At 38.4% G+C, this 14,379-nt stretch overlaps 1 protein-coding gene across 5 annotated transcripts in view; it reads left to right on the top strand.

Moving 5' to 3' along the window:
- The window catches only part of ASAP2 (ArfGAP with SH3 domain, ankyrin repeat and PH domain 2), a 90,938-nt gene that overhangs the window by 38,576 nt on the left and 37,983 nt on the right, over window positions 1–14,379 (top strand). For all 5 annotated transcript variants that reach the window (XM_048296557.1, XM_048296555.1, XM_048296556.1 and 2 more), the window contains exons 6-9: window positions 8,465–8,594; window positions 10,667–10,752; window positions 12,137–12,212; window positions 12,710–12,796. In XM_048296557.1, the coding sequence (XP_048152514.1) occupies window positions 8,465–8,594; window positions 10,667–10,752; window positions 12,137–12,212; window positions 12,710–12,796 (379 nt within the window). The remainder of the gene's footprint in view (window positions 1–8,464; window positions 8,595–10,666; window positions 10,753–12,136; window positions 12,213–12,709; window positions 12,797–14,379) is intronic.

Raw genomic sequence — 14,379 nt, 5'->3', positions numbered from 1 at the left:
GCGCTCTATTTTTATAAGTGGTTAGATGAAATCTCCACATCTGTATTTCGGAGTTTTAAGCTCTTAGTCCAGCCTGTTGGACTCTTTGACTTTGATCAAGACAAAAGGATCATCTGATTGAGGCTCAGGATAAGGAGTCTGGGAATTCTGTGTGCAAGAAAATTCTTTAAAACAGTGGGCTGGTCTTTTCTGCCTTTTTTGTAGGCTGTTCTACAACAGCAGAAATTACTTTTCATGGCATAAGGTTGGCAGTCAGGGAATATTGTTTTTCAGTGCAAACTGTGTTCCTTATACCAAGGAGCAGACCAGTTTTCCATGGTTAAGTTAAATTCAGTCTTGGAACTTCCCTGAGACCTCTGCCCCTGGAGTAGGATGGTCGGATTTGTCAGACCTCTTGTGCATAAGATCAGTTCCCACAAAAATTGAGATGTTATGAGCTGTCGTTATGGAGCATTTGTCTTTAAAAACCAGAGATGGGAAGTTTAATGATGTGATTTTCAATTTAGGATGAGAATATTAATTTGAGCCTGAATCTGTTCAGGCCAGCTTTTTTTCTCATACTAATTTTTGAATATAAGAAAACAGTTTAGTTTCTCTGAAAAAGAGGTTTCTCTGGGTTGCTATTATACATGCTGCTGAGGTTTCTTAAGAAAATGACTCTTTCATTCTGTGGCTGTCCCAAATGGATCTAAACTTCCTTACAGCTGTGTGTTTTGGTCATCTGTTGCAGTGGGTGGATGCAGACTCACCTCAAGAACTCTTAATTGCAAATTTTGGGGGTTTTGTTGTGGTATCTTCATGCTCTCTGCTTTAATAAAAAGGACAAAGGAACCAGTACAGGTAACACCAGTCTCACCTACAGCTTGTATTGCCAGAGTACAATGGTGGATGTAGGTGCTGATAGCCAGAGGTTTGCTCAGCCTTCTTCAATCTGTTACTTTAGATAACCACTTGTTTGGATTGTGCCCCAAACCAATTTTAGGTGTGTGCTTAGTGAGCTGTCTTTTCCATGACATTTCTTCAAATAGGTGAATAACTATTTTTAAAATTCTTCCTGGTTCGATTATTTTTTTTTTCTTTCTTTCTTTTACTTTTCCCTTTGGATTAACAAACTATTCAAGGCTGCTAGGCTGCCCTTTTTCTGCACATGCCTCTGTATCATATGCTTAACATCATATAGTTCATATGCGTTTCCTAGTCACAAGTACACACGTGTGAAGCTACATGCCAGATAATGAAGTGGTATTTTTGTAGTCTGTGGGGAATTGACAGTTTTCATATTGATTGCTGTCTTTATAAGGGAAAATTTAAGCTTATTTGTCACCTGTCTCATCTCTCTTACTTTCACCTTTGTGATGACCTCTTGGGTGCAAATAGACCCACGTGCGACCTATATGAAAAGAAATAAAGTTAATTTTAAAATGGCATTTGCTTTGCTTTATTTGCATAACATTTTTGAGCTGCTGCTTCAACCTCTGTATGTAATTGTGTTTAAAAATTACTACATCTCTAGTTCTTGTTTGGGAGAGAGATGTTAAGATCCATTCTGATGCTCATGGATCACCTTCCATCATTGTTGATTACTATGGAGGTTCTTTGCCCCATAGCTATTGCTAACCGGGGCTCCGCGGCTTCTGTGCCGGAGCGCCAGGTGCTGCGCTCTTCCAAGAGCGTCTCGTTAGCACAGCCGCTCGGCAGGATCAGCCACACACTCAAACACACGTGCATGCACAAATGCAGGGATAGCTTCAGTAATATGGGTCGATAGCAAAGAGGCAGGAAGGATCTCCGCATAGAGTTCCACATCCGCACCACGAAGGAGTCAACACGCGAAGACGAGACAGTGGAGGGTTCAGGTTTAAGTATGGGAGCGGGGCGAGCATCAGGGACCAATGATCTGATGGCACGGGGGCGGTACACAGGCGGGACTAGAGAATGGGAGCCAATGGAGAGGCTCTGGGGGAGTGGCGAGGGGCAGAGGCCAATGGGGGGAACCTGGAGGGGAGAACTCTCTAAGACACGGAACATGCAAGGCAGCAAGGGGGCAGGGCAAACAGCAACCAACCAGGAATGCAGAACTGGGGTAGATTACCATAACAGGGCAAAGCATGCTGGGAGAGGCTTCTCTTCTCGCCCTAACCTGACAGAAGTCTCTGGTGCTAGGGACTGTCTTTCCCGAGGGTTCTCTTTGTTTTTTGTACCGCAGGCTAGCTAACCGCCAGACATAGCCACCTAAATTGTCAGAGTGTTTTTTTCAGACTCACCTTCGTTGAAATAACTGTGGGAAGCTGCATAGCTGTTTATTTTTACTCTGGGGCTGCTCTTGAATAAGGTAGTATGAGGAACAAGTAACCAATAGTTTCTTGCAAACCTGTCTCAGTCAAAAATTGGGACTATCCTGAGGTGCCATTCATGAATAATTTATCTTTTCTCACCATCAATCGTTAACATGACTCAGTTGGAGCCGTAAAGATTTTTAAATGTTTTTAAAGCTGTAAAGCAGCGCACTTCTTTTGGGACCTCAGTTACAGTTGGAGTTTCCTGCATAAGAGCTGGGAGATGCTGCTGGCCACTCCAGCAGCACAGCGGGACTGGTCTGTGTCCTTTGGGAGAGCTGTTTCAGAATGGGCTCGTTTTGTTACAGGGCAGTTTCTTTCCCCCGTGTACTTAAACACTAATGGCTGGCGTGCCGGGGGACCATATGGGGAAGGAGTACGCATCATAAAGACTGCTCATTCTCCCAGCAGACAGATCGGATTCAGCAAGGCAGTGAGCCAGATTTCACCCACATGCCTCACTTTAATCAGTCCTGTTGTGGTAGATTCTGAGGTAAAGACTTTGTATCAATTTTGCATAGGAAATAGAAGCATAAACCTACTGAAGAGTATTATTTACACTCTTTTTTTAGCTGAATATGTCTGTATTCCAGACATAAACCTGATTTTCCTGAAAATAAAGAAATGTTAGTTTTAGAAAATAGAGTTGTCTTATTTTGGGCCCTGTAAATGCCTATTATCTTCAGAAGTTGTCTTTAATAAGTGTTATGCTAATGCTACGAAACATAAAGGTTAAATGAAAACTAATGAGCTATTCCTGGGAAGGCTGGCTGCGTCTCCTCCTTTGCCATTCTCCTTTTAAAAACTGGGCATGAGGTCTCTTGTGAACAACTGAGTGAAGAGAACAAGTTGTTTGAATGTCCTTATGGCATTTTAAGATCCAGGCATTAGCAATACATTTCTTCTGTGAAGAAACACAAGTGTTCATATCTAGAAATAACTACTGTTGATTTGTTTCTGAACCATTTGAGGTCAATGGAAAAATGAACAAAGTCAAATACAGTCATCTGTTAAGATACCTGCTGTCATCTGTTCAGCTATTTGTTTAAGTTATCATATTTCTAGTTTGGTAAACTCATGTTTTAAACAATATGAAAAAATTTTATCTGAAAATTCTGTAAGCTTTTCTCAATTTATTTCTTCAGAGCTCTAACTTGACTCAGTAGATCATTGATATTCATAGCTCTTAGATATTTCTGCTGTGTTTCCTTTTAAAGCAAGTACATAAGACAAAGTGAAGGTCACAGCTTGGAAATAGTGACATAGAATGGAAGTGCTAAACAAGGTAGCTTAAATATAGAGTCACAGAATAGAATAATACAATCATTTAAGTTTGAAAATACCTTTAAGGTCAAGTTCAACCATAAGTCTAGTGCTGCCAAGTCCACATCTACAGCATGTTCATAAGTGTTACATCTACACATCTAAATACATGCATATATGGTGACTCAAGCACTCGCCTGGGCAGCCTGTTCCAATGCTTGACAACCCTTTCCAGAAGAAATTTTTTTCTAATATCCAATCTAAACTTCCCCTGGTACAACTTGAGGCAGTTTCTTTTTGTCCTATTGCTTGTTACCTGGGAGAGGAAACTGAAATTCCACTGCTAAAACCTCCTTTCGGGTAGTTGTAGAGAGTGATAAGGTCCCCCTGAGCTTCCTTTTGAACAACCTAAAGAATCCCAACTCCCTCAGCCACTTCCCATCAGACTTGTGCTCCAGACCCTTCACCAGCTCTGCTCTCTTCTCTGGACTTGATCCAGCACCTCAATGTCTTTGAGGGGCCCAGAACTGGACACAGCACTTGAGGTGCAGCCTCACTGGTGGCGAGTACAGGGGAACAATCACTGCCTTGGTCCTGTTAACCACACTGTTGCTGATACAGGCCAGGATGCCCTTGGTCATCTTGGCCACCTGGGCACATGCTGGCTTGTGTTCAGCTGGCTCCTGACCAGGACCTCCAGGCTGTTTTCTGATGGGCAGTTTTCCAGCCACTCTGGGCCCAGCCTGTAGCGTTACCTGGGGTTGTTGTGATCCACGTGTAGGACGTGGCACTTGGCCTTATTGAACTTCATAGCATTGGCCTTTGCCCATTGATCCAGCCTGTCCAGATCCCTCAGCAGAGCCTTCCTACCCTCCAGCAGATCCACATTCCCCCCCAGTTTAGTGTCATTTGAAGATTTACTAAGGGTGCACTTGATCCCCTTTTCCAGGTGATTCATAGAGATACTAATCAGGACTGGCCCCAACACCGACCCTGGGGAATAACACTAGTGACCAGCCACCAGCTGGAGTAACTCCGTTCACCACTGTCCTCTGGGCCTGGCTCTCCAGACAGTTTTTTTGCCCAGTGAACAGTGTACCTGTTCAAGCCATGCGAAGCCAGTTTGTCCAGGAGAATCCTGTGGGAAACAGTGGCAAAGGCTTTACTGAAGTCCATGTAACCACATCCACAATATACTGGTTCAAGTCTAAGATTTCATATTAAGTATTTTTATTTTGAAAGAGATTACCTACAAATTAAGTGGAAAAATCTTTGAATGAATCTGCAGCTGTTATGGATGAAATGATGAAAATACTTGAGCACATTTTGCTCCTTCTGCCCTCTTCCCCTTTATCATTCAGAGCAGGATGTATGAAAGGGAAAATCTTTCCAGCATTTCCAAAGGGAAAATATGACTTCTGCTTTGAGGACTTGAGTGATAGGAGAGACATGCTTTACTGTCAGCATTGACAGGCAGTAGGGTGAAATAAAATGGAGAGTCTTTCACCAAAAAGCTGGAGGGCCAGAGCCTAGAGAGTCACACTGAAAAGGAGGACTAGACAAAGAGAGGATATGTGAAATGAAAACGTCAAACAAAATAGCTTTCAGAAGCACTCCTTTTCCCAGAGTGCTACCATTCAGGTGTGTTCCTTCCAGGTGCTATTCTTGGTCTCTCCACCTTCTCATGTACGTACCCAGACTCAGCCTGGCTTCCTGCTCTATGGAGAAGAAGAGGAAGAATGACAAGAATTGCTTCCCAGCCAGCCAGTTCACTACTGTTGCATGTACACAGGGTGCTCTGATTGTTTACCCTTATTGACTGGCAGAATATAAATACAAGTCTTTGGTGTTTATTTATACCATGATCTGTATGACAAAATTGATTTATTTGAAATGCAAATTATAATTTATATTGAAAGATGGTTGCTTTTCAAATTGAAGCTGTAAAAATAGTCTTATATTGGAAACTAAATGGGTTCACTTTGTATCTCTCTGACTTTACTGTTGTAATTCTTCATCCTGTATTTCAGCTTTGCTTGTCTGCTACACACATCTGAGCTCACTGTATATTAGTTATGTGCAGCTGTGTTGTAAATGGACTGACGTGTGCTCACATTTTAATCTTAGTCAGCAAACTCTGTATATGTGATATGTGCTGCATGAGCTTCAAGAACAGCAGCATTACAAAACATTTGCTGCTTTCTTATGGCTTCTAGGGTATTTTTTAGAGTTTTCACAGTTTTCTTATTAATTTGGGTTAATTGATCTGCCTGGAAAACCTGAATACCCTGCAACACTTGGAAATCCCAGTGTTACATTACAGGACTGTCTTTGCCAAAAGGATTTGGTTAATGTCATAATAGACTGACACTTGAAGCTGAGTTGATCCTTGTGTTTGGATAGGACACTCAGCCAGCCTTTAGCACTAGAAAGATTTGTGTGCACCACGGCTATGAGGGGTTTCTTTGTTTCCCTGAAAACTAAGTGTCCTGTAGTATCAGTCAGGTAGAAGGTAGCAAATTATTGTAGCAAAACAACAGGATAAATTCCGAATTACAAAGGTGAAGATGTAATTAGATATTAAAAACATAAATAATGAGGAAATGCAAATGTGAAATGCACCATCATGTATCTCTGATACTTGTCACTGAGACATGATTTGGGTTTTTTGGTAAAGTACCTTTTTGAGTTTTTGAAGACAGGTAGCCTGAAACTCCACCAAATGGCTTCAAGGATATCTTTCTCTGAATTGCTTGATAGAGGTCAGTATACTTTCATCGTGGTTTAACTGGTTTTTTCTTGCCTGTGGAGTATGTTTATCCTTAAAAGAGCAGGAAGGATTCTTTCACCAAAATCTAGCTTCCTTTAGGAGGAATACAATGTGTGCTGTGATATTGTGCATAGTGTTTGACTCTTTGGCAGTGTTAGCTGTTTTTTTGGTTTAACTAGCATTTAGAGATACCGTATGATATGCTAATAAACTCCTGAGATTTTGGAGGTGGTTTCATTATCTTATGCTTGAGTATTGTTCTCTGTAAACAATGAAAATAATATACAGTAGTAATTGGTAGTTACTAGCCTTCACACACCTGGTCACATGTCAGTGAGTTCTCTGGCCTCAGGAACTGTTACGTTAATTTGGAAATTGAGAGAACTGAGACATCCTGGATCTTTCCTCTGAGGTCTGGCTGTTTTAGAACTATCATGTATGATATAATGTAAACTCTTCTAGAGTGTGTGCTAGAAAGGAGCTGCATATTTATAATTTTCTGTTAATCTTTTTTGTAATGCTTTTTCTTTCTTGTTCAGGATTGTCTGGTTCTTGTGTTTGGACTCTCATTTTCTGTGCCTACAATATAGTGTAATTGGGAGTAATTGAGTAAGAGTACAGACTTATTTTTCATGAAAATAGAACATTCTGGAATTGAGTTTAATTCAGGCAACTGGAGGTTTGCAGAATATTTATTTCAAAGGAGAGGAGCTTCCTTCCAAACGTCTGCCTCTGGCGGGATGTGATGGGCTGAGGAGGAGCACAGTGCTGGCTGGATGTGCTGGCTGCTGGAATACTGCACGGGGCTGGCTCTGCTGTGCCTGCCTGTGCTGAGAGCACAGTGGGGCTTTTTGAATTGCTGCTCAAAATGCTTCCCAGTGGGCATGTTGAGGGGTAGGATTAATGGAATTAATTCTTGTTTTCCCTTGCTGCTTGAGATGTAATAGGAGGCAGTTCCAGTTCCTCATTCTTGAGAAGTTTAAGTACAGAATATTTTGTTGACTGGAAGTCCTTAGACCTTCTAGACATTTTCCCATAAGCTGTTACGGTAATGTTAACATCAGGTTAAGAGAGTACTTGAGACATGTCATCTTTTCAGAGAGAGAACTGAGAGACACTTGACTGCCCAAGAAGAGGTAGGACAGTTGTGCGTGTTACTTGTTCCTCTGATCTCCTTCCTGTATTCCTGTGTAATGCTTCCTCTTGTTCAAAAGCAGTATAGCATTTCCTCAGGAAGCTCTTTTCAGAATTTTGAGGTTCTAAACAGTATGAGTGGCAAACTAAAAGTCTTCAAAAAGTAAACACCCTCGTGTATTTTCTTTCCTTAATATGTTTTTTTTTCTATATTAGACTTGTCTCACTGTGTTGTCAAATTATGCTACTGCATTTAGAAATAATATGGAGAATAGCTTTAACAAATGCAGAAGTGAGTTTATGGGAATATGCCAGGCATTGGTTATTCATTTATATTCTGCAGGAGAACCTGTTTTATTCAGAGCTCTTGGAAAATGTTCATGGAAACTTTTAGGGAATTAGGACAGCTGGTCTAACAGACTTTGAAGTCTGCAACACAGCCAGCTGGCCGGCATTCCCAGTGCCAACTGGCTCAGCAGCAAGTAGAGAGAGCAACTGTGATTTTGGCTTAGGAAGCCCTGTATATATAGAAGATGACTTGATGACAGGCAAGACTCAATAAATCTGGTGATATAATTGAACTTTGTTAACCAGTGTTTGCTCTGTTGGGATTAAACATCCCCCTATGTTTTCAATTAAAACTCATCATTTTTTCCTGTATTTTCTTTCTTTGGAGCAAGAACTTAGTATGTTCTTCTCATTTATTGTCTTCTTTTGGAATATCTGTCCGAACATTACTTAGATGATTTATTAGATTTCAGCTACTGTATGTCATTGCTGATCTTTAGTCATTGTCAAATTTCAAATGAAATGTCATCTGGAAGTAAGTCATATGCAAAGCTACAGGAGTTTGGCTCCACATCTGTCAGTAGACTTTGTGAATAATCTGATTTCCTGAGAGGCTGTGGATTTCTCACTTCATTGACTGATTTTTTTTTTTTTTTTTTTTTTTGCCTTATAGTACAAAAATAGAGAAGGAGAAAAAAGAGCATGCTAAGCTGCATGGGATGATTCGTACAGAAATAAGTGGAGCTGAAATTGCAGAAGAGATGGAGAAAGAAAGAAGGTTCTTCCAGTTACAGATGTGTGAGGTAAGATTCAGTGTGAAATTATTATTGTTTTGCTGCTGGTTTTAGGAAAACTTTGAAAAATGTAGTTGTTTAACAGCAGCTGTGATATTAAAGGGAAATGGCAAGTTATTTGTTGACTCCATTTGTGAAAATATGTTTTTTTATTATCCTGATAGGCAAACTTTGCCAGGAATTTAGATATTTGCTAATTTCACTTAACAGGTAAATTAATGCAAAGCTCAATAAAACACTAAGAGATTATAATAAATAAGTCTTTACACTACTATTTCACTGTAAGTTATTTTAATCCCTTGATCATTCTCTAAATTGTTCCCTGTGCTGACAGCTGTTGCATTATTATGACGAGAGGTTCTAGCCTAGCACACTGCTGGGTTGGCGCAGAAAAAAAGTGCTAAGGATGGGATCCAGTTGTCTTTCAAGTTGTTTCTTGAAATTCTTGTTTCAAGAATGTTTCTACTTCAAAATCGCTGTGATTTTGCAGTATGTTAAATCTGATGGGAATATTTTTGGTTTAAGGATGTGTCTGGCTTTGTGGTTGGGAACTCAAGTTGCTGTGTTCTTTTTTAGTATGCATTAGCCCAGAAATACACCATGGGTGTTTCTACTGACTTTCCTGTGATCGTGATAGCTAATTTGACTCATATGCCAGCATAGCATAACCGCAGTTGTCCTGAATATCACTTTTAGTAACTACATGCACTCATACTAAAGATAAAAGCTTCACATTCTGAAAATGTTTGAAACTGATAAGGGGATTTGAGTAACAAATAAACATATGGATGTTGTCAGTGAGTTGCCCATCTATATCCTTCCTAAGAAACAACTAGGAACAAGTGCTTCTCTCTTGCTGTGTCACAGTAAAGGAAGAGTTCACTTTAGTCAGTTGTAGTGATAATGCAGGGTGAAGTCTCTGAAATTGGATCAAATTACCTTAAATGTGGAATAGCTCAAGTTTATCCTGTATTTCTTCTGATTTTGAGGAAAAGAAGTTTATACTCAGTTACCTCTGAATAGTCATAAAAGAGGACTTTGGTTTTGTTTTGATAGTAAGTCAGAAGGGTGACATATTGAAGTTTTATCATAAGGACAGACTAGTTCTCTATAAATTATGAGAGTGAACTGAATACCAGATGCCTAGAGGTCCATTTTAAATTAACAGGAGCTGGAGAGGTGATTGTTGTAACTTAATACTATCCAGTGCGCATGTCTGCATTCAGGCTCATCATTTGTTCACCTGAACCAGCATAAGAAGCTGTAACAATGAAAGGTGGCACCTGGATACTGCTTTAGTTGGTTTAAAACATTTAGGGTGTACTGTGAGAAGGGGAAAACCAGATGGATTAGAGGATTATTAAGAAGAGATTCACTTCTTTGAGTGGAGGTCTAAGTTGGGGTTAAAATTTGTTGTCATTTAATGGACAGTTAAGGACTTTGATCAATCATACTTCTGCTTGCATGGCTGACCTATCTATGCTATGGTATTGAGGGGAGAAGCTACCACTTAATATGGACTTTGATTGTGCCTATGCAAAAGGACAGTAATTACAGTTCTTTTGCACTTGACAGTAGATTTTTTGAAAAATCTCTTGCTAAACTGTAATTTGTTGTAATTACCATGTATAAGGATTTGATAAAGAAAAGTATAAAATCAACAGGCAGATTTTTTTTAGTGAACTGCTTTCCTCTTTAATGACATCTGTTTAGCAATGAATTTAACAACCAGTGAGATACAGTTTTAGATGCGCTGCTTGGTGTAAGAATGGGTTCCTAAACGTACTACACAAACCCTTCCATGCTTTCTTTAGCAGAGGCTTTTTTTAGAAGCCACAAAGGATATTCTAACAACTTGAACAAATCATAGTGAAACATCCTCACAGGATATCAACAATCAGCAGTGACAAGAATCCCTTTCATGTGATTTAACTCTTAAAGCCACTTTTTGCTGCATTTTCTTTTAGGTTTTGTAAATCTTTGACTGTTAAAACTAGTTGAAATGTGACTGAAAACAAAGTGTTAAAAAAAACCCTGTAGCAGTAATAAGTAATTTCTTTTGTGAATTACTGTTTTAACAGTACCTGCTGAAAGTCAATGAAATCAAGATTAAAAAAGGAGTGGACTTGCTTCAGAACTTGATCAAGTATTTTCATGCTCAGTGCAAGTATGTTTTACTTTTCTTTATATCTACATAACTGGAACAATGTTTTGTTTTCAACTTTTGACATCATCATAACACTTTCCTGGAATTTTCAAAATAAATCTAAAGATTCAGCTGTACTTGCTGATGTCTTTTGACAGATTCCTTTTGTCATATTAGTCATTACTTTTGTTACTATATTCTGAAACATGTAATCAGGTTGAACTTGTCACATTGAATATAGGTGTATGTTCCAAAGGAATGCCAAACAATAATTTGCCATGTTTATAAACTACTCTTGAAACAGGGCTTTTAGTTTGATCTATTACTTAGTGGTCCTTTAGTTTTGATGGACTTCTTTGAGTGTATCTAACAATGATCTAAATTAATTCTGTGCTCAAGAAAAGTAAGTTGCGTAAGTAGTGGAATACTGAAAAAGTCACTCTTTTTCTAGTTTATTAGAGGAGGACCCAGTAATAAAACACGTAGTTCTCATTAGAATTATGTGCTTTTGTTGTGGTAGTCTTACAAATCTGTCATGTAGCAATGAAGTCACTGCTATAAACTTGAAAGAGCCACTGCTAACCTGTCGAAATCAGTAAGTTTTCATCTTAAAACAGCAGTCTGCATCTATGTATTTCTTCCCTAAATAGCTGTGTTGCTTTTAAAATCAGTTCCACTTGCAGTATGTCATTAATGTGCTCTGTCCATTTAATAAAATTTCAGCAACATAAATGCTGTGTTGTGTTGTCACTTTCGTGACTGCTTCCCAGAGTGAAAATATTTTATGTTGCAAACAGTGCAGCAATATTTAATCAAATATGCATGTAATTGTGATTACTTAAAATTTAATTTTTAAATCTCTTTTTTTTTTTTTTTTTAAGAACTGGAATATTTGGCATAGATAGCATTATTCTGCCAATACAAAATACATGTACTACAGAAAGATGTAGCATATTCAGTTTGCATAGAGACCATAATTAATGCTTGGGAAACAAAGGGGTTTTCCTTTAGTAAAAAGATTGAATCAGACATGAAATTATGTGGCTTCAAGAAGTGACAATTATTTTGTATCTACTAGAACTTTTGCTGTTCTGCAAATGAATCTTGCATGTTCTGCAAGATTTCTTCAGAAAATGAGATGAGAACTTGTATTTGAGGTGAGAATGAGGAAAATTTATGTGGCAGTGGATTGTGGCAGTTCTGAGTCTCATTGGGGATTTTGTGTGTTAGAATAAGCTATGATGGAAATAAAGAGGTGGATCAGTCAAAGATGGATTTAAAAAGTTTGCTGTTTTGAAGTTTATGGCATGGCATAATAATATGTATATCTTCCTTTGGCAACTTTCTAAGCAGAAAATACAAAGTAAAGTTTCATAACAGGTTGCTTTTTGCTTTTCTTTATAAGTTTCTTTCAGGATGGGTTAAAAGCAGTTGAAAGTCTCAAGCCTTCAATTGAGACGCTCTCGACAGATCTTTATACAGTGAGTAGCAACCTTTCATATTTGTGTGGTAAATTTAGTTTTTTACAGTAGAAGCATGATCATTTTGGTTCAACTTGCCTTCCTGCTTTAATAGTCAGCCTTTAAGGTTTGGAGTAGATTGTTAGTAAAATCTTGTTTTAATATAGCATTCAGAAGCCTTAGTTTCAGTTCAGGACCCCACTGTGTAAAATGTTATTGAAAACAGCCTTTGCTCTAAAGTGTTTATTAAGTGGAAAATAACATGTGGTTTCAAATGGAACACAAGGAAGCAAGAGCATTGTGAGGCAATATCAATGTCTTAACCCAGCAATATCCTAATCATTATCAAGTTTTCTGAAGATACAAAGGAAAAGAAACTGATCACATTATCTTTTCTCTTTGCTTTCATTCGCACTGAACATTTCTCAAAAAATGACTCAATTAGACAGCAAATTTGAAAGACCTGCATTGAAAATTTTAAAAATGTTATTTTTAACCTGTGTTTTTCTTCATTTGAGATTAAACAAGCACAAGATGAAGAACGAAGACAATTAACACAGCTCAGAGATATTTTAAAATCAGCGCTCCAAGTTGATCAGAAAGAGGTGAGCATAGAAGGTGGTTTAACTTTTTGAAACACCTATTTTAATTACTTGTAATGTTAATATTCAAAATAGAGTTATTTTAACTTTTATCAGACATCTAATTCCTTTTGTTCATTCATCTTTGTTTTGATGCTGATACTGAATATTTCTGACAAAGGCATTTTTTTAAAAAAATGAATTCCCACTAAAAATATGAGGCTTACTGAAAAGTAATTTATTTTTGTTACCAGTATTGTAGAATACTTCAGATAGTGCACTGTTGCTGAAACTGAGAATGAAAGAACTTGGGCAGTATCAAGAAGACCCTATTCATAGAACCTTATCTCACAATACTATTCCAAACTGTATAAAGATTATGTAAAACTGAACTTCAAATCCCAAAACACTTCTGTCATCATCTTCAAAAATGACAATCAAGTTTGCTACTCCTTACACACTTGAAATGCCAGTGTTCAAGTGTGCAAGACCTGGGTCAGTTTGGCAAGCCAATAAGTATTTTTTGAGTTCTAATTACGATTGCCATTAGATTTAATGAATTATAGAGTCGTTTCATTTGGCAAACCCTGATCTGGAAGTAAGCATCTTTTGTATAATGTAATCCTAAATGTTAGGTCTACTTTTGTTTCAGATTGCTAGTGCCTCCTCTTGATATAAATAAATGCCAGCCAGCTTCCTTTGTGTGGCTGCTGGGCCATGAGTAAGTGATGAATGAACTCCCTCCCCCTTTTCAGATTCTCTTTCTCAGAGGGATCACAATGAAACAGTTTAGTCTATGGGGCTCAGACTTCCTTGATCTTTTCCGATCTTGCTTTGATCTTCCCATGATGACTTCTAGCTTTTACTGGTGACAGACGATAGTTGTTGAGCAATGTAATCTAGTGGAAGATGTCCTTACCTGCAGCTGGGGGTTGGACTTGATGATCTTCAAAGGCCCCTCCCAACCCAAACCTGTGTGATTCTGTGACTTGCTGACAGGCATTTGAAACAGTCTTGAACACTCTTCACTCTGTTACCTCGGAAGTTTGTGATAATGACCAGTGTGTACAAAGTCCCATAAGATCAGCAGGCACTTACTTAAAGTCTGCCTGACATTCAGGACTTATACTGATTTGCCAAAAACTTCCAAATTTGAGCTTGGTAGAATGAGAGACTAGGGATCCTTGTGGAAATGGCGACTGCTTTGGGTTAGCCATTGATTGCCCACTTTGAAGAAGGAATCTTTGCTGTTTAGGGTGTGTTATCAGGTGTCCTCTTTTAATTGGGTCTGTGCTCAAGAGAGATACCAGAAGTAGTTGGCTTTCGTGGTTGCTGAGAACGTTTGTCAGTGATACTGATATTAAATGTATATGGAAGATGTGACAAGTACACATCTTTTCACAGACTCAAAAATTAATAACACACAAAAATTTATTATTTCTACTGGATTTGTGACATTTAAAATACAAGTAAAAAAAGTGCCTTATGCTATAGTCATTGTTTATTAATTCTGCAGATTTAGATATAGATGCTTACCTGCAGAGCATGAGAAGTACTATAATTATTTTTAAAGGTTTTGAAAATATCAATTAATCAGTGGGATGCCA

Source organism: Corvus hawaiiensis, chromosome 3 (genome assembly GCF_020740725.1).
Source record: "Corvus hawaiiensis isolate bCorHaw1 chromosome 3, bCorHaw1.pri.cur, whole genome shotgun sequence".
In the NCBI taxonomy this organism is placed as follows: domain Eukaryota; kingdom Metazoa; phylum Chordata; class Aves; order Passeriformes; family Corvidae; genus Corvus; species Corvus hawaiiensis.
The sequence above is the reverse complement of the archived record's forward strand: the minus strand, read 5'-3'. Positions and strand labels throughout refer to the sequence as shown.